General features: G+C 36.5%; 2 protein-coding genes across 27 annotated transcripts in view; both read left to right on the top strand.

The window, feature by feature from the left end:
* NUP62CL (nucleoporin 62 C-terminal like) overlaps positions 1 to 6,478 on the top strand; it is a 107,077-nt gene extending 100,599 nt beyond the window's left edge. For all 7 annotated transcript variants that reach the window (XM_015127963.3, XM_077989568.1, XM_077989571.1 and 4 more), the window contains one exon: positions 4,882 to 6,478. Coding sequence is in view for 4 of the 7 variants with exons in the window: in XM_077989568.1 (XP_077845694.1) it covers positions 4,882 to 4,976 (95 nt within the window). In the remaining 3 variants the exon portion in view is untranslated. The remainder of the gene's footprint in view (positions 1 to 4,881) is intronic.
* Positions 6,479 to 10,677: 4,199 nt separating this feature from the next.
* The window catches only part of RBM41 (RNA binding motif protein 41), a 60,244-nt gene continuing 50,608 nt past the window's right edge, over positions 10,678 to 20,313 (top strand). For 5 of the 20 annotated variants that reach the window (XM_028841742.2, XM_077987662.1, XM_015127927.3 and 2 more), the window contains exons 1-5: positions 10,678 to 10,739; positions 13,417 to 13,533; positions 14,120 to 14,312; positions 14,630 to 14,834; positions 16,712 to 16,783. In XM_028841742.2, coding sequence (XP_028697575.2) covers positions 10,732 to 10,739; positions 13,417 to 13,533; positions 14,120 to 14,312; positions 14,630 to 14,834; positions 16,712 to 16,783 — 595 coding nt within the window. In that variant the 5' untranslated portion in view covers positions 10,678 to 10,731. 20 annotated transcript variants of the gene reach the window in all.

Raw genomic sequence — 20,313 nt, 5'->3', positions numbered from 1 at the left:
TATTTCTAAAATGTTTATAAATAATTTGTGTGTCATTTTATAAGGTGCCTATTTGTGTCTTTAACTATTTTCCTGTCAGGATATTTTTTTCTCTCACTGCCTCAATTTTTTTCTAGGAGAAATGAGAGATATACTATATAGCATTGCTTATGAAAGTACATTGTATTCTTTGACAATGAATTTAATCTCATCTAATAATTTTTATATGTATAACTTAAAATTTTTTTAAAGCATTAATTACAGTTTCTAGAAATCTGTGTCTGGGTTTAATGACTAAATCTCTTTTCATAATCTTTTTTGAATCTTCACCTAAAGTATTTGCAAAAGGCTAAGTTGAAGAAAACATCTGTCTCCAAAACAGAATGACACTGGCTGGAAGCAGCTTCACCAAAATCTTTTGAGAATAACAAATAATTGTTTTAAAATATTTTTAAATATACAAATATACCACCTTAACCAATAGCCATTTAGTTAGGCCTATAGAGTTGTACAGACATCAAACAATCCAGTATTAGAACACATTTGTTACCGCCAAAATTTTCTCTTGGCCATTTGCAGTTATTCCCCATTTCTATCCCAAACCCCATGCAACCACTAATCTACTTTCTGTCTTTATAGATTTACCTTTTCTGGAGAGTTTACGTAGATTGAATCATATTATATGTGGCCTTTTGTGTCTGGTTTCTTTCATTTAACATATTTTCAAGGTTCATGTATGTTGTAACATATATCAGTATTTAATTCCTTTTTATTGCTGTGTATCATTTCATTGTACGGTCATACCATATTCTGTTTATCCATTCATCAGTTGATGAACATTTCTTTTTTTTTTTTTTTTAATTATACTTTAAGTTCTAGGGTACATGTGCACAACGTGCAGGTTTGTTACATATGTATACATGTGCCATGTTGGTGTGCTGCACCCATTAACTCTTCATTTACATTAGGTATATCTCCTAATGCTATCCCTCCCCCCTGCCCCCCCCACAATAGGACCTGGTGTGTGATGTTCCCCTTCCTGTGTCCAAGTGATCTCATTGTTCAGTTCCCACCTATGAGTGAGAACATGCAGTATTTGGTTTTCTGTTCTTGCAATAGTTTGCTGAGAATGATGGTTTCCAACTGCATCCATGTCCCTACAAAGGACATGAACTCATCCTTTTTAATGGCTGCATAGTATTCCATGGTGTATATGTGCCACATTTTCTTAATCCAGTCTGTCACTGATGGACATTTGGGTTGATTCCAAGTCTTTGCTATTGTGAATAGTGCCACAATAAACATACGTGTGCATGTGTGTTTATAGCAGCATGACTTATAATCCTTTGGGTATATACCCAGTAATGGGATGGCTGGGTCAAATGGCATTTCTAGTTCTAGATCCTTGAGGAATCGCCACACTGTTTTCCACAATGGTTGAACTAGTTTACAGTTCCACCAACAGTGTAAAAGTGTTCCTATTTCTCCACATCCTCTCCACCACCTGTTGTTTCCTGATTTTTTAATGATTGCCATTCTAACTGGTGTGAGATGGTATCTCATTGTGGTTTTGATTTGCATTTCTCTGATGGCGAGTGATGATGAGTGTTTTTTCATGTGTCTGTTGGCTGTATGAATGTCTTCTTTTGAGAAGTGTCTGTTCATATCCTTTGCCCACGTTTTGATGGGGTTGTTTTTTTCTTGTAAATTTGATTGAGTTCTTTATAGGTTCTGGATATTAGCCCTTTGTGAGATGAGTAGATTGCAAAAATGTTCTCCCATTCTGTAGGTTGCCTGTTCACTCTGATGGTAGTTTCTTTTGCTGTGCAGAAGCTCTTTAGTTTAATTAGATCCCATTTGTCAATTTTGGCTTTTGTTGCCGTTGCTTTTGGTGTTTTAGAAATGAAGTCCTTGCCCATGCCCATGTCCTGAATGGTATTACCTAGGTTTTCTTCTAGGGTTTTTATGGTATTAGGTCTAATATTTAAGTCTCTAATCCATCTTGAATTAATTTTCGTGTAAGGAGTAAGGAAAGGATCCAGTTTCAGCTTTCTACTTATGGCTAGCCAATTTTCCCAGGACCATTTCTTTTTTTTTTTTTGAGATGGAGTTTCTCTCTTGTCACCCAGACTGGAGTGCAATGGCACAATCTCGGCTCACTGCAACCTCCACCTCCTGGGTTCAAATGATTCTCCTGCCTCAGCCTCTTGAGTATCTGGGATTACAGGCACCTACCACAACACCTGGCTAATTTTTGTATTTTTAGTAGATACAGGGTTTCACAATGTTGGCCAGGCTGGTCTCGAACTCCTGACCTCAGGTGATCTTCTTGCCTCGGCCCACCAAAGTGCTGGGATTACAGGTGTGAAGCACGGCACCCAGCCTCTTGTTATTAAAATATAGTTTTAGTGCTTACATTTAGATTGATAATCCATCTTGAGTTGATTTTTGTATATAGTTAAAGGTGGGGGTTTGATTTCATTTGGATGTAGATATCCAGTTGTCCCAGAGCCATTTGTTGAAAAAGATTATGATTTCTATCATTGAATTGCCTTGGTACCTTTTAAGGTTTTATTTTTGGACTTTGTTTCTGTTTCATTGATCTCTACGGCTATTATATGCCCATATCATGCTGTCTTGGTTACTTGATTAAGTTTTAAAATCAGATAGTGTTATTTTGTTTTTATTTTTAAAATAAAAACAAAAGCTCCCTTTTATCAAAAAAAATAAATAAAATAAAATAAAATCAGATAGTGTTAAGTCCTACAGTTTGTTCTTATTTTTCAAGATTGTTTTTTTCTGGATCCTTTGCCTCTCCATATACATTTAAAATAAGCTTGTCTATTTCTATAAAAAGAACCTGCTAGAATTTTCATAGGGATTACATTGAATCTGTAGATCAGTTTGTGGAGAATTGCCATCTTAACAATAGCAAGTCTTTCAATCCATGAACATGGAATGTATCTCCACTTATTTAGATATTCTTTAGTTTTTCTTAGCAATTTTTTTTGTCAATGTACAGGTCTTATACTTCATTTGTTAAGTTTATTCCTAAGTATTATAATTCTTTTCGATGCTATTGTGAATGAAATTGCTTTCTTATTTTCATATTGTTTAGTACAATTATTTTTTAATAATGTCCATATGTGTATGCCATATTTAATATGCTAGCAGGAACCAGTCAATCACTGATGCTTGCCATGGGAACAAAATTCTGGGCATTAAGTATCTAGGTGCAGATTTTGCCCTTAAAGAATGAAAGTCTTAAAAAATTAAAGTATGTTAATACAGAAATAGTCCTAGGAATTCAATGAGAAGACATGACAAAATGCTAATATTAAGGCTCTCTTAATATTGCTGACTTGTATTTCTTGATAGTTTATTGATTTTTTAAAATCGTTATAAATGTACCCCTTTGCATTTAATATGTATCAATCAGCAAATTACTAGAATGTGCTTATGTTGACACTTCTGATCTCAAGTTAATGGTTTGTTGTAGTGCTCATCTGTGCTTCCATCATATTAAAAACGTTATTTAGGGGAAAAAATTGCACCCCGCAGTTAGTTATTACAACAAAAAGGAGATATATTTTGCCAGGCTCAACATACTGTTTTTCTGGCCTTTTATAGACAGCCAGCATTGAAATCACTGTCCTTAAAGCATGATCTTGCAGAATGTCTTTATAAGATAAAATGAGGTATTATACTTTAAAAACTGGGTAACATTAGGGTTTTTCTAATTAGGTGAAGAAAATTTAAGTATATTACAGCTGGCCCTTGAACAATGGAGGGTTTAGGGGTACTAATCCCCACACAGTAAAAAAACAAATATAACTTTTGAATCCCCAGAACTTAACTACAAATAGCCTACTGTTGATGGAAGCCTTACCACTAACATAGTCGATTAACACGTATTTTGCATGTTATATGTATTATTATATACTGTATTCTCATGATAAAGTAAGCTAGATAAAAAGAAAATGTTGTCAAGAAAATCATAAGGAAGAAAGGAAGAAAAAAAATTTACCAGTTTTTAAGTGGAATTGGATCATCATAAAGTTCTTCATCCTCGTCATCTTCATGTTGAACAGGGTGAGGAGGAAGAGGAGAGGGTGGTCTTGTCTCAAGTGTGGCAGAAGTGGAAGAAAATTCATGTATAGTGGATTTGCACAGTTTAAACCTATGTTGTCCAAGAGTCAACTGTATATTGTTTAAAGTTTTTAGTGTATCTTTTGTAAATTCTTTTTCTTCTTGGGCACCAGTTATGGCTTATTCACTAGTAACCATTAATGGACACTAAACAAATGACCAAGTTTATTTGTGCATATTCATAGAAAAACTCAGAGTATCATGCTTATTTCAACAGCTTAGTTTTACTAGCAGAAATTTACTGTTTCATATGGTAAAATTAATGGTATTTTGTGGTACTCGGCCCCTGAGAAAATTTAAGAACCACCAAGTTAAATAAATCATTATTAGAAAAGAACAGAAATGTAAATATACTCAGTGCACTCATTTGCTTATAGGTAGCTAAGACCCACCAAAACCTATACTCCCAATTTAATGACTACCCTGTATGTCACTTTTAGGGTGTAGTAAGTCAAAAAGCAGTTAACACCTCATTCTAACAAAACATAAATGTCAACTACACAGTTGTTTGCCTGAAAGCTAGGGAGAGCAGAAAAAAACAAAACAAAACAAACAAACAAAAGTCTTGTCCATTGTTTTCAGAGTTTCCAAACAGATAGATGAGTGTTTTTTTCTTATGTGTTTTCTAAAACTTAAAGCTATTGAAATTGCTATGTAAAGTTTTGTTATTCATATGTTGAAAGAAATACGTAAATTATGTTCATGGGATATTTTGGCCTTAGATTAATGATTGTGTGACTTTTTCTCCTATAGACATGCTGCGAAGGAAGGTAGAAGAGGTAACACAGGTTTTTGAGGATCGTCTTCACAAGGAGCATGCACGCGATGTCAACACTGCTTTTCATTGAATGACCGTATCTTCAGCATGTCGTTTCTGGATTATTACCTACAAATTCTGATGTTAAATAGAGTAGTATTTATACTTAATATTTCATCTTGATCGTAAATGAATTGTGCATCCTTTTTTTTTTCATTTAAATATTGTACTGTTGAGAATTATACCTTAGTTTTGTTTTTAGTATTAGAAAATCAAAATTATACTAACCCCTTTGTCCAGACAGCAACCTCTTAGATGTTGACCCTGTATGTGTAATTTATGTCTTACTCTCCCTGGCATCAGTACAACATCATCCTTCTCACTCCAGTTGAATCATAGGGTGATGTTTGCCAAAAGTACATGCCAACATATATAGTGCTAGATACTGTAAAGTCTCTTCTTCTTAAAGGAACCTCCTCTCTAGTTTGAGATATAATTAATGCTTGTCTGTATAAAAACAATATAGATAATATAAAGAAGTACAGTATGAGTTATAGAAAGTGTGTTATAGAGATTCAGAGCAGGGAGGACAAGTTAGGGTAGATTATTATTAAAAGGTTAAGGAAAGGTAAGTTTCAAGGAATTCGGTTATTTTTAATGTATGGCTATACGGCATTTTATTTGGTTTTAGCATATGATTTATAGTTGGTGATTTCTGTGTATTTGTTTGCTTTTTTTTTTTTTTTTTAATAAGCCTTCTTCTTAGGTTTGGAACAGTCTGTTCTCCTGTGTTTCATGTTTCACATAAGTCATAAATAAAGGTAATGTCCTGAAAAAAAAAAAACATGTAATACTGAAGTTAACTATTAAAATTTTTCAGTGGATAGAGCTCAGTCACCTAGAATTTACTGAGCTAAATTTGCTGTTGTACTGATTGCACGCGACCATCCTGGCAGGTACACATTACACGAAGAAATATTTTTGAAATGAATATTAGCCATGATCAGTCTTATGAGCAGACTAAATGCCAAAATTGACATGGACTCTTTTTTTTCTACTCAAACTTTTCCAAGCAGCAGCTTCTTATCCAGTAAGTTTTTGTAACCACACAGAATTATAGAACGTGAAAGTAATACAGAACTCGTATAATCTTGTGGATGATTTCTGTAGATAAACACAACTTTTAAGTATAATCTTTAGTACTCTCTAATTTTTCAGTTCAGTATTATTACTCGTATACCCTAGATAATAGTAATACTAAAGACATTTTTTCCCATTGCTTTTGGAGATTCAACTCTTGTAAAGTAGCCTGTGTACAAGTTCTACATTCAGTAATGAGAATATAGTGTATCACAGGAAACAGTGACTCTAGTCTTGTTCCTGCCTAATTAACTGGACAAATAATTTCATCTTGGGCATTATCTTTGTCCATAAATGAAAAAGTTGCATCATATTAGGGTTTCCCAAACTGTTTTGTGAGAAGAAACTGGTTTTCATTTCTCTGAAGTTTTGAGATTCCTTTATGTCTTTTCACTGTGAGTAGAGTGCTTATTCTATATTTCCTAAGTAAAATAAAGAAAAAGGAAACTACAATACTGCTTATACTATCTTATTGTTACACTATCTTCAGTGGGAGTTCTAGTGTTTTTCCCAGTACATAGAAGATGCCAGAGGATGGCAACTGGCTTCTAGATTGATCTAGTAATGCTATTAAGACTTACAGGGTGATCTCAATGTACTGTCTGGAATTGTACATGGGACTAAATCATCTCTAAGATTCTTTCTGACCATTTCTAACATGTAAAGAAATGACACTGTTGAACAAATTTTTTTTTTGTTTGTTTTTTGAGACAGGGTCTTGCTCTGTCACCTAAGCTAGAATGCAGTGGCATGATCTCAGCTCACTGCAACCCCTGCCTGCTGGGCTGAAGCGATTCTCCTACCTCAGCCTACCAAGTAGTTGGGACTACAGGTGCACACCACCACACCTGGCTAATTTTTGAGTTTTTTGTAGATACGGGGTTTTGCCATGTTACCGAGGCTGGTCTTGAACTCCTGGGCTCAAAGGACCCACCCGCCTTGGCCTCCCAAAGTGCCAGGATCACAGGCGCGAGCCACTGTGCCCAGCCACATTGAACAAATCTTAATTAAAAGGTCAGAAATACAGAAATAAGCTATTTTTACCAGTGATGTTAAAGCACCATTTATGTTAGGCACTGGAGTCTTCAGCCCCTTGTAACCATTGTTAACCAGCTGACATATTAGCTGAAGAATTCTTAAAGTGTTGACACTATCCCAGTACATACCCATTTTTTAATCCTTTGAAAAGATGCTATATTTGTTTCTGTAACAGCATTTATGCTGTTTCGTTTGGGAAATTTGAAAGACTTGCACAGTTGTTTACTCTTTTTTTTTTTTTTTTTGAGACGGAGTCTTGCTATGTTGCCCAGGCTGGAGTGCAGTGGCATGATCTCCGCTCACTGCAAGCTCCGCCTTCCGGGTTCACGCCACTCTCCTTCCTCAGCCTCCCGAGTAACTGGGACTACAGATGCCCGCCCACCACGCCCGGCTAATTTTTTGTATTTTTAGTAGAGACGGGGTTTCACCATGTTAGCTAGGATGGTCTCTATCTCCTGACCTCGTGATCCGCCTGCCTCGGCCTCCCAAAGTGCTGGGATTACAGGCCTGAGCTACCGCGCCCGGCCCAGTTTACTCTTGATATTAGATGGTGAGTAGATTCAAGAGAAGATTTTTGGTTTTAACATCTTCCATATCTTGGAATCATAACTGCTTCATAATGTAGTCTTCAGAAGCATGCCACAAACAAAGCACCTAAAAAGGACAAACCCAAAAAATGTGTCTCTGTTAAGAATGAGCTTCTGGATTAATTAAACTAACCTTGTTAAATTGTCAGAAAGACAAATGAGGCATATTTTTCGGTTTGTCATAAATTCTTCTAGGGGTAAAATTGTGAAATTAGGTAAGATCTCTGTGCCCATGTATAACATCTAGAGATCTCCAAGGCTTTGTATACACTGTCTGATGTCCTTCTAAGCTGGGGAGAAGGATGTTGGGGGAAACAGAATAGCTATTATTACACAGTTAACACGTTTGGCAGAATTAGAAATGGCCTGGTTTTCTTTTTAGTATAATTTTCTGAATATCTTTTTGTACCTATCACTTGCACTGGTTACAGTTATACACAGGTATGTAGAGTACTTCTTATGACCTTGCTTTCCAGTTGCAATTCCACAGCTATGTGAATATGTATCTTAGCTATTCATTTTCCACTCATCCCACCTAGTGGATTTGCAATGTAGTGTGTATCATTTCAATATCAATAGGCTATATGTTTATTAGAAGTTGTACACAAGTTTGGTGTGATGGTTGGTGTAATATTTGTTCCACCCTTTGCCACCGTCCCAGAGGATAAGCACACTAGCAACCTTGGTGTATTTTTCCATTTCCTTGTCAATTCCTTGTCAATGTGTCAATTTAGACAGATTGGTTGAGCCACAAAATTCAGCTCTACCACCGTATAGGATTTACCTGGTGCAGGCGATGATGTGACCCCCATTTTGTTTATACTTATATTCAGTTCATGTTCTGTGCCAAAGCTACAAAGTGGTACATGTTATGCCTGCAGTCATTCACCTTTATGCTTCAAGAGCACAGTTATTTGCATATGATAGGTCTTAGGTAGCTCACCATGACATTTTCAATCTGATAGAAGTTCTCAGGACAGGAAATTCTACAATGTTTTTCAGTAGCTGCTTTTTGGTCCTTTGCTCTAACTTGAGCATGGCAATACAAAGCAGTTTGAATAAGTCTAAATCTACTGATTAACATTTGACTGTTTACTCATAGATTACCACTCAATCATGGAATAACTTTAAAGCCATACCTTTGTATGTGCTTGACAGTCACCCTATTCTTAGGAGGTATCCCCATTTTACAGATGAGAAAACTGGCCTAGACCAGTTAAAGGAACTTACTGAAACCCACAGTCTAGTAACTTACCAGAGTAAAATTTCAAGTCCAGATTGCCTCTAAAACCCTATTGTGCTATACTGTCAACTGAGAAGTGAGATTCAAATCCAAGTAGTATGCCCCGCCCCCCACCATTATCTACAATCTTTTTTTCTTTGGCTCCTTGAGATGTAAGAGGGTTTCTCTTTAATTAAAAAGGTATTGACTAGGTAATGTAGTCATGGGTTCAAAATTCAAAGGGCACAAAAATATACAATGAAGAATTATTTCTGCCCTTGTCCCTCAGCCATCCAGTTCCCCTACCTGGAGGCATTCACTCATCATTTGTCTGTAAGTTCTCCCAAAGATATCTTGTGCATATACAAGAAAACACATATATGTAAGTTTTTAAGTGACTAGAGCTCCCCTTTTTATGCAAATAGAAGCATAGTATACACATGGTTCTGCATCTTGCTATTGCACTAACTATATTTTGGAGATTGTTCAGTAGCAGTTCGTAGAGAACTTTGTCATCTTTATAACTGCTGCATAGTTTTTCACTGAATGATATATTTTCATAGTTTGTTCTTGGATATTTTCATTTCTGTTTTTATAAACAATGTTGCAAGGAATGATAGTAGGTTAGAGGATATATAGTATTGAGGACTCTATTCATAACTGAATTGCTGCTTTAAAGGGAATGTACATTTATGATTTTAGTAGTATCCTCATTTGCCCCCAATAGATGTTGTACCAATTTATATTCCTACCACTAGTGTATTGAGAGCGCCTGTTTCCCCACAATCTCAATAAAACAAGTGTGTTATCAAACTTTTGGATCTTTCCCAGTCTGTTAGGTGAAAAATGGTACTTCAGTGTACTTTTAAAAACAAACTTTAAGTTTTAGAACAGTTTTAGTTACAGAAAGGTTGCATAGTACAAAGTTCCACATACCTGCAACTCAGTTTCCCTTGCATAACTCTGGTACATTTGTCACAGCTAACGAACCTTGTTATTAACTAAAGAGCATAGTTCATTCACATTTCCTTAGTTTTTACCTCATGTCTTTTTTTCTGTTCCAGGATCCCATTCAAGATACTACATTACTTTAGTCATCATGACTCCTTTGGTTCCTTTTGTCTGTGACAGATTCTCATGTTTTTGATGACCTTGCTATTTTTAAGGAGTACTGGTAGTCAGTGCACTTTAAAATTTGTGAGATTGGACATCTTTTCATACACTTAAAGACATTTGCATTTCCATTTCTCGGAACTAAGAGCCCATGCTTTTAACCACTATACTATACCTCTTTCTTGATTCACCATAATTATCAGTAAAACATTTGTGAACCTGAATACACACAGACTTCTGATTCTAAGTGTACAAAACTCTCAAGTCTCTGTTACAGATAGAGGAGAACCATTAATACAGGTGATATAGTCAGACTCGTGTCTGATGACTCTGGCTACATCATGAAGGATGAAGCAGAGGCTCTACTGGAAACGGTAGGTAGGCTGGATAAATCCTTGAAAGAAAAGCAGTGTTGATAAGAAGTTCAAAGGAAATTACAGAAGAGCCAGGAATTAGTGGTAATGAATGAGAGAATCAAAAAGTCAAAGGTGACTCGGTTTTTTGAGCTGGATATTTTGGGTCTTCTTTTGAACCTAGATGAGCAATTCAAAATCAATATTTGGACAATGTTCAGCATACCTGTCACTCGAGACCTACTTTCTCTTTCTGTCGCCATAGCTCTGTGCTACTACAATTCCCAGAGCCCCATGCTCCATCACAATCCCCTTAGAGTCCGCCGCGCGGAGTTCTGGGACTTGAGGTCCGCGGCCTATTTACGCAAGTTGGAGGTAGGGGCCTGTGGAAACATGAAGAGGTAAGGACTTGTCTGAAGAGCAGGCGGCAAGGGGAGCTCTCTTCTACTTTTTCTTTTGAAAATGGCTTCAATTGCTTTCTGGTTTGGGTATTGCACGTTCTCGGGATGCGATTTCGTGGGAGCGGGAAGACGACAAAGGAGACGGGAGGAGGGGAGACGGGCTGAACAGGCCTGCAGAGCGAAGGTCAGGAAGGGCTGCCACCGGGCCCGGCTGCTGTGGGTATGCCCTTCCGGCATGGGCCCCGGGAGCTGGCCAGGTGCTGCGGCCTCGTCGTTTCACACGGACCCAGCTAGGCAAAAGGGTTTGAGGCTGACCAATTCCCGGCGCCGGAGATGAAGGTACCTCGGGCCAACCCCTCCTCGTCCTCCCCTACCGCCACCTCCACCTGAGAAAGGCTCGGGGCCAGCGTATTTATTTGCAACGTCTGTGTGTTGGAGACTACTTGCTCGGGCCCCGAAACCATATAGCGCTTTCCAATCTTAAAGTAAAGGAGTGGTACTTTGTTTCTAAATGTAGAAGGAGAGCACCAAAGCGGTTGGATTTTTGGGATGGGGGGAGGGGAGGTGGAAGGCATTGCTGGGCTCAGTTCCCCTTACTGGTCCTGAGGTAAATGGCCGCTTGAGCCTAAACGGCCCGAGCCTCCCAACTATTGACAGGCTTAAATTAATTTTTAGATTCACGCTGCAAGTAGAATCATCACTCTGGAATAGTGCAGTGCGTTTAAAATTCTTACTGATACGTTTTCCTGCACTGTCAGTTCCTTGCATCTTTTAAAAAACCGTTTTTGACTTTCCCTGCCTGAAACTAACCTTTAACGTTTTTTTTTTTTTTTTTACAGTATCTCATCCATGCAAAATAATGTATAATGTATATATACAGCTTAAAGAATAATAAAGGTTCGCATCCACTGCAAGCTTCAGAAATAGGACATTGCCAGTCCCTTAGAAGTCTACTGTGTCTTTTCCCTCCCTTCGTTCCCCTCTGAGGTGACCACTATCCGGAATTTTGCGTTACTGATTCCCTTGCTTTTAAAAAAGCAAATAGTTTCTAGTACATATGAATTTATCCCTAAACAAAATGTTCCTAGTTTTATCTATTTTTCAACTTTATACAAATGGACACATATATTAATTTTTCCGTGACTTGCTTTATTTTTTTACTCAACATTTCTTTTTGAGATTCATGTGTGTTGATGTCTAGAAACTTTAAACTTAGTAAGAAGTTTTGGGATTCTAAGTAATAAAAAATTGAGATACTTAAAATGAATTTTTTAACACCTTGGGCCTAAAGATAATTTAGAATTTTCCAAAATAGGGCCAAGTCTTTCTAGAGCCTGGGAATATTGTTTTTAATTATGGGTGTTAGTTTTTCTAGACTTTATCATAACCTCACTAGGAAAGAGCTATTTTATAAGGAAAGTATTTGATATTTGGTTTTTTTCCTGGAGTTAATTCATTTTTTGTATTTTTTAAAAATAATCTGTTGTTTCATGCTTAAATGGCCCTGTTATTTCTTTACACTCTAATAAGAGTTTTTAATTACTTAGTTAGTAGATCATGCTAGCCATGGCCTAGATTTCTACACAGTGGTGCCCAGGCTATAAAAATGTTATGACCATCTTCATATTTCTTTCTGTATTCTCTCCTTGGAGATCTCCTCCTCAGAGCTCCAGATCTTGTTATCACAGATGACTCAAGATTTATACATTCAGCCTCGGACTCTCATCTCTCATTTTCCCTTTAGCCAGTCACTCATGCTGTCCCTTCAGAATCATGTATTTGAAGTACTCCTGATACTTCATGCTGGCGTTTCTATTGTAAAAGGTACTAGACTCAACATGACTAAAACAATACTGACTTTCCCTTTCCCAAATCATTTATTCCATCTAGAGCTTTGGCTTTCCTTCATTGGTACCATTGTTCTCTCAGTTACACAGACTGAAATTTTGGGATTATCTTTGACTTCCTTGCCTCTGCTTCCAAAAGTCCCCTCTCATCTAACCCTTTCTTTCCATTTTCACTATTACCATTTCAGTCTAGACCTTCATCACTGTATACTTCACTAGTTTCATAACTAGTTCTTGTTTCTTCCCTTTGAATCTCTATGGCATATTATAACCACATTCATCTGTCTAAACTATCACTTGCACTGTGTCACTTAACTGCTTGATAAATTACTACTTCTCATTATCCTTCAGTATGTATTACTGTCCCTTTGTACTCTCTTTTCCTGTTTTCCTTTTCTTCATCACACACTTTTCAATGTCAGCGTAAGAGTACCTTTCTGAAGTCTTCCTTTACCACCTTTTTCTACCAATTTTCTCTTCTGTGAATTTCTACTAATTTGGCCTATGCTTCTATGTGTTATTATTCTCTCCTCCCACCGCCGACACAACACGTACATACATGTTTTTTCTCCCTAAATAGATTGTGACCTTCTTAAGGATAGAGACTATGTCTTAAACACCTTCGACTTCCCTCAGTACCTAGCATAGCGCATTCTGTGTAGACAGGTATTTAGTAAGTGTTCATGGACTAAATGGTAAAGGGCAGTGAATTGTTGGAGAAGTGTCTTTGAATAAATGGGGTCTCTAATGGTAGATAATATAGATAAGGAATATATTTTGAGACTCACAGTCTCTACTGTTTTCTGTATATATTCTTATATCTACTCCAGGGTAAACAGCTGTGTGAAGAGTGATGAGCATGTCCTGGAGGAGCTGGAAACAGAAGGGGAGAGGCAGCTGAAAAGCCTCCTTCAGCATCAACTTGATACTTCTGTCTCCATTGAGGAGTAGGTATTGATTTTGCAAACGGAGAGTATCATAGAGTCTCACCTCCAGGTGACAGATCTCTCTTAAAGCCTAGATGGAATGTTCCTCTCCCACCTCCCTTTCTTTGTCAGACTTCAATGTATTAGGCAGAGTTTTGATTCTGTGTCTTTTCCTCTGGGAAGCCTCCCATATCTCACTAAGTCTGGGCCAAGTACCTATTTTATGTCCTCCTACAGCATCCCATATTTCCCTTAACATAGCACTTGTAACCCAATATTATCATTGCTTGTTTACTTGCCTCTGTTCCACTGTTTTTCCACAAAAGCAGGAGCCATTTTTATCTTTTTTTAAAGCTATTAAATCCTTAGTATCTAGCAGAGTGTCTGATGCATAGTAAGTACTCAATAAATATTTTTTTATTTAGTTTATTATTCCTGGATGAGGGGACTACTGATGGAGTTACATTTTGTTGCAGTCGCTTAGAAATAAGATGTAAAAGAAAATTTGCTAGTGAGTTTCATTGTACCTCTTACAGTATAGAACCTCCATTTTTGTGAATGGTAGTAACCTCAAGATGTTCTTACTCTCCTCCTGCATGTTTTGCAGATGTATGTCTAAGAAAGAGAGCTTTGCTCCTGGTACTATGTACAAGCCCTTTGGGAAGGAAGCAGCTGGGACTATGACTTTGTCCCAATTCCAGACACTGCATGAGAAGGACCAGGAAACTGCCTCTCTCAGGGAATTAGGGCTTAATGAAACAGAAATCTTGATCTGGAAGAGCCATGTTTCAGGTGAAAAGGTGAGTGGGGTAATTTTGTTGTTTTTGTTTGTTTGTTTGTTTGTTTTTCTCCTCGAGGAAACAGCAAAATCTCTTCATTTTAGCATTGAGAGCCTTTTCATTTTCAGTTCTCACAAAACTGAGCTTGGTGTCTGAATCTTCTTTGATTTTTAGAATGCAGACATTGGTAAAAGAGAAGCTGTTCCTTGACTTCTTAGCTAACACTTTCTGTAAACACTCATTTCTGGGCCCAGGTCATCTTTTTACTTGAGACACCAGATCGTCAGGTTCAGGTTGTGTCCTCTATGATGTATGCCGTCTCATTCCTCTGGTTTCAGAAGACAAGACTGAGGGCAACTCCTGAAGCAATACAGAACCGTCTTCAAGATATTGAAGAAAGGATCTCAGAGCGTCAGCGCATTCTTTGCCTGCCACAGAGATTTGCAAAGAGCAAACAGCTGACCCGGCGAGAAATGGAAATAGAAAAGTCTTTATTTCAGGGAGCTGATCGTCACTCCTTCCTTAAGGCTCTTTATTACCAAGGTATGTGATCCCCACTGACTTTGATATATTCTTTCACTGAGAGAAAGATTAAACAGCAGGGCATTAAATATGAAGAGTTAGTGAAGGGAATAGGGGAAAGACAAACTGTCACTACTTTTGAGGAATGTATAATACCATAAGAGAGACAAATATGTGCACAGTTAGTTGCATGACAACATGGAAACTATTACAGAGATTTGAATAAAATGCTGAGGTAGCGCAGAATACAGAGCATCTAAGTCTAGTTGGGGGAGTCAGAAGTTGACATTTATACTAACTCCTGATGGATCAATGGGCATTTGTCAGGTAAATAAAGGGGAATGGACATAAAAGATAGTAAATAGCAACAGGATTATGAAAGAACCTGGTGTGTCTAAGGAATAATGAGAAGTTTAATGTGGCAGGAGTAGAAGGAGTGGCAGGGAATGACAGGAGTTGACACTGGAAGGAAGAGGAGGCGAAGCTAGATTGTGAAGGGTCTTTAGGCTGAACTACAAATTAGCACAAAATATATAGATAAATAGTATGTGTCTTAACAAGAAGGATTTAGTTTGACAGATAAGTTTTGCTAGACGCTGTGGAAGGTGCATCGAAGTTTAAGAAATGGTTCCTCACCTTGTGCCAAGTATAGTCTGGTTGGAGAGAGAAACATGTAACATTTAGTGACAATACTAGATACATTTGCTAAGTGTTGTTGGAGTTCAGAGGAGGCAAAGGCCACTGTGTATTGGTGTGATTGAAGAAGGCCTCTCAGAGGAGGTAAGATTTAAATGTTCTTTTAGTACTACCTATTCTTTAGAAAAGAGAGGTACTGACATTTCAATTGCAACAGATGGTGTGAGCACTGCGTAGTGTGCTTACTATGGAGGAGATGTGAGACAAGGTTAGAAAGGTAGCTAAAAATTTTGAACTGTATTTGGTGACTAGTATAGACCTATACAGAGTTAGTTATCAGTTAGTTTCAATATGATTGAAGGTTTTTGAACCAGAAGTAACATGATAAAAGCCATATTTGAAAATTATTAATCTGGTGGTCAATACATAGGATTAGAGAGAGGAAGAACTGGAAGCAGGGAGAATGGATAGGAGATATTATAGTCATTTAGGCATGAAGACTTGGTCTAGAGTGATAGCAGTGAAATTGGAGAGAGGTAGGTTTATAAGGGAAGGACTAATAAAACTTGTTGACTGAAAATGAAGGAGGGAGGTCAATGGAGAGGTATGTGTCAAAGATAATCCAGAGGTTTCAAGGCTGTGTGACTTACCAATTGGCAAATTTAAGAAAACCTTTGGGGAAATTTTGAGGAAGGATGATGAGTTAGATTTTAAACATGTTGACTTTGTGAGAATAGCAGGATCATCAAATGCAGATGTTGAGGAGACAGCTGGAAATGCAGCAGTGAAGCTCAGGAGAGAGGTCAGAACTAGATATATAGAACTGGGAATCAACTCTCCTTAGATGACATGTTAAGGCTGTGAGAATAGATGAATGATTTGTTAGAAATAGAAAGACTATAGACATGGCAGAGCAGTGGTGAAGGAAGGAATGAATGAACAAATGAATAGCCTTTTGTGGAGAGACATTTAGCATAAAGATTAAGAACATGGACTCTGGAGGCAGACTGCCTGGGAAAATCCTGGCTCCCCCACTTACTAGCTATGAGATGCTAGGCAAGTTACCTCTCTATGCTTCAGTATCTTCATCTGTAAAATGAGAATATTAATAGTAGCTATGTTATAGGGTTATTAAGAGGATTAAGTGAGATAATACATGTAAATCACTTAGAGCAGTACCTGGTATTTGGGGTGGAGGGCGGGTGGTGTATGAATCTGTTCTGTTTCCTATCTTTGAAACTCCTTGCTTTAAACCTTCACAGCATACCACAAAAAGACAAGTGCAGACAAGTACATGACCTCAATGAAGAGGAAGATAAAATTAGGCACAAAAGGCAAGTCGAGAGTTTTCTTATAGTGTTAGATTTAGGAATGTAACCTAGGGTCCCAGTTGAGCACTTATTTAATTCCATATTCAGTATATGACAATGTTTATAGGCAATGATCCAGAAGGAGCATATTATCCTGATACAGAATATTAAAGAGAGGAGTTAGTAGAAGTTTTAAAGCTTTTACATTTAGTGCTGTTGTTTTTTCTCTGTACATTTAAGTTGTTGTACCAGACATAAATTGACCTTAATGATTTTTAGATCCCATTTCACAAATAATTCTGAATATTTTTATTAATCAGTAAAGTATAATGATTGATGATGATATGATAGCTAATATTTTCTTACTTTTGAAATGAACTTCCAATAAAATTGCATGGGGCTTCTTCTTTTTTGGTGTACAATTCTGTGAATTGTAAATCATGTAGATTCATGTAACCACCACCACAATCAAGAAAGAGAACAGCTTCATCACCTTAAAAAACTCCCTCATGCTGTCCCTTTATAGTCATTCTCAACCCACCATAATTCCTGACAATTACTGATGGTTTTCCATCACTGTAGTTTTATCTTTTAGAAAATGTCATGTAAATAGAATCATACAACATGTAACCTTGTGAGATTGGCTTCTTTCACTCAGCATAATGCCTTTGAGACTCATTTGAGTTGTTGCGTGTATCAATAGTTCATTCATTTTGCTGAGTAGCGTTTCATCATATGGACATTCCAAAGTTTGTTTATCCATTCACCCATTGAAGTGCATTTGGGTTGTTTCCAGGTTATGATGGCTATGCATAATATTGATATGAACGTTCTTGTACAGGTTTTTTTGTGAACATAAGTTTTTATTTCTCTAAGGTAAATATCTAGAAGTGGGATTACTGGGTCATATGGTAAGTGTACATTTAACTTTATATGAAACTGCCAAACCATTTTCCAGACTGGCTGTACCATTTTGCATTTTCACCAGCAATGTATGAGAGTTCTGGTTGCTCTACATCTTTGTCAGCACTTGGTATTGTCAGTATTTATTTTGGTTATTCCAATAGCTGTGAAGTGGTACCTCATTGTAGTTTTAATTTGCATTTCTTTAATGGCTAATGGTGTTGAACATCTTTCATGTGCTTATTTGCCATCCTGATATCCTGTTTGCTAAAGTGTCTGTTCAAATCTTTTGCTGTTTTATAATTGGGTTGTTTATTTTCTTCCTGATGACTTTTGAGAGTTCTTTGTATATTCTAAACACAATCTTCTGTTGGATATGTGATTTTCACACATTTTCTCCCAGTCTGTAGCTTGTCTTTTCATTCTCTTAACAGTGTCTTTTGCAGAGCAAATTTTTTTATTGTGGTAAAATATCCATATCATAAAATTTACCATTTAAACCATTTTTAAGTGTGTAGTTCTATGGCATTAAGTACTTTCACATTGTTCTGCAACTATCACAACCATCCATCTCCAGAAATTTTTCATCTTCCCAAACTGAAACTCTGTACTTACTAGATACTAACTCCCCATTTTCTCCAACCCACCACCCTCTGGCAACCACCATCCTACTTTCTGTCTCTATGAATTTGACTACTCTAGGTACTTCATATAAGTGGAATCATACAATATTTGTCCTTTTGTGACTGGCTTTAGTTAGCATAATATCTTCAAGATTCATCTAAGTTGTAGCATGTGTCAGAATTTTCTTTTTAAGGTGGAATAATATCCCATTGTATGTATATAGCACATTTTGTTTATCTGTTGATGGATGCTTAAGTTGTTTCCATGTTTTAGCTTTTGTGAATAATGCTGCTATGAACATGGGTGTACAAATATCTGTTTGAATACCTGCTTTCAATTATTGTGGGTATATACTCAGAAGTGGAATTGCTGGATCACATGGTAATTCTACATGTAATTTTTTGAGAAACTGCCATATCATTTTCCATAGAGACTGTACCATTTTACATTCCCACCAGCAATGCACAAGATAAGACTTCCAGTTTCTCCATACCTTTGACAACACTTATTATTTTCTTTTCTTAAAAAATAATAGCCGTCTTAGTGGGTGTGAAATGGTATCTTATTGTGGTTTTGATTTCAGTTTCAATTTCCCTCATGATTAGTGATGTTGAGCATCTTTTCGTATGCTTTTTGGCCATTTGTATATCTTCTTTGGAGATGTATCTGTTCAAATATCTTGTCCATTTTTAAAATAAGTTACTTGTTTGTTGTTGAGTTGTGGAAGTTCTATATATATTCAGTATATCAATATATACACTGATAATTATAAGATACCTGATTTGCAAATATTTTCTCCTATTCTGAGAGTTGCCTTTTCACTCTGTCCTTTGATGCACAAAGTTTTTAATTTCAATGAAGTCCAATTTGTCGATTTTTTTCTTTTGTCTATGCTTTTGGTGTCATACCAAGAAATCATTGCCAAATCCATTGTTATGAAATGAAGGCTTTTCCTTATGTTATCTTCTGAGAGTGTTATAGCTTTAGCTGTTATATTTAGGTCTTTGAACCATTTTGATTTAATTTTCGTGTATGGTATTAAGGTAAGAATTCAACTTCATTTTTTTCATGTTGATATTCAGTTTTCCCAGTGCCACTTGTTGAAAAAAGACTGTTCTTTCCACACTGAATGATCCTGGCACCCTATTCAAAAATCATTTGACTATATATAGCTGTCTTTATGCCAGTACCACACTGTTTTAATTACTGTAACCTTGTAGTAAGTTTTGAAATCAGGAAGTATGAGAACTCCAACTTTGTTCTTTTTCAAAATTGTTTTGGATATTTAGGGATCGGTTGTGATTCCATATGAATTTTAGAATGGATTTTTCTATTCCTGTAAAAAATGTTATTGACATTTTGGTAGGACTTACATTGAATCTGTACATCACTTTGGTTAGTATTGACGTCTTAACAATATTGTCTTCTAATTCATGAACATGGGATGTCTATTTGTGTCTTCTTTAATTTCTTTCAGCAACATTTTGTAGTTTTCAGTGTATAAGTCTTTTACCTCAGAGAAAATGTTTTCAAGTCTTCTAAAATCTTGTTCATCAGTTGATCCTTTCATGGGTTGCTTTTTATGTATGTGCATTTATATGTATCTAAGAACTCTACCTGTTCATGAAAAAGATATTTTCCTGTGTTTTCTTCTGATAGTTATATAGTTGTACTTTTTACATTTAGATCTATGATCCATTTTGACTTGATAATTATCTAAAGTATGAAGTTTAGTTTAAAGTTCACTAATTTTTTTTTTTTGGCTTCAAATGTCCTGTTGTTTTAGAACCAACTGTTAAAAGAGTATCCTTTCTCCATTTACTTGCCTTTGCATTTTTGTCAGAAATCAATTGGCCGCATTTGTGTGTTAATACTTAACCTCATAATTAATGGTGAAAAGTTGAAATTCTTCCCCAAAGATCAAAAATAACACGAGGATGTCCACTCTTTCCACTTCTGTTCACAGTGGAATGAAATTCAAAATAAATAACAGAAGCACATTTAGGAAAATTACAAATATGTGGAAA

The sequence above is a fragment of the Macaca mulatta genome, chromosome X (genome assembly GCF_049350105.2).
Source record: "Macaca mulatta isolate MMU2019108-1 chromosome X, T2T-MMU8v2.0, whole genome shotgun sequence".
In the NCBI taxonomy this organism is placed as follows: domain Eukaryota; kingdom Metazoa; phylum Chordata; class Mammalia; order Primates; family Cercopithecidae; genus Macaca; species Macaca mulatta.
Note: the sequence above shows the minus strand (reverse complement) of the source record. Positions and strands in the feature narration are given on the sequence as shown.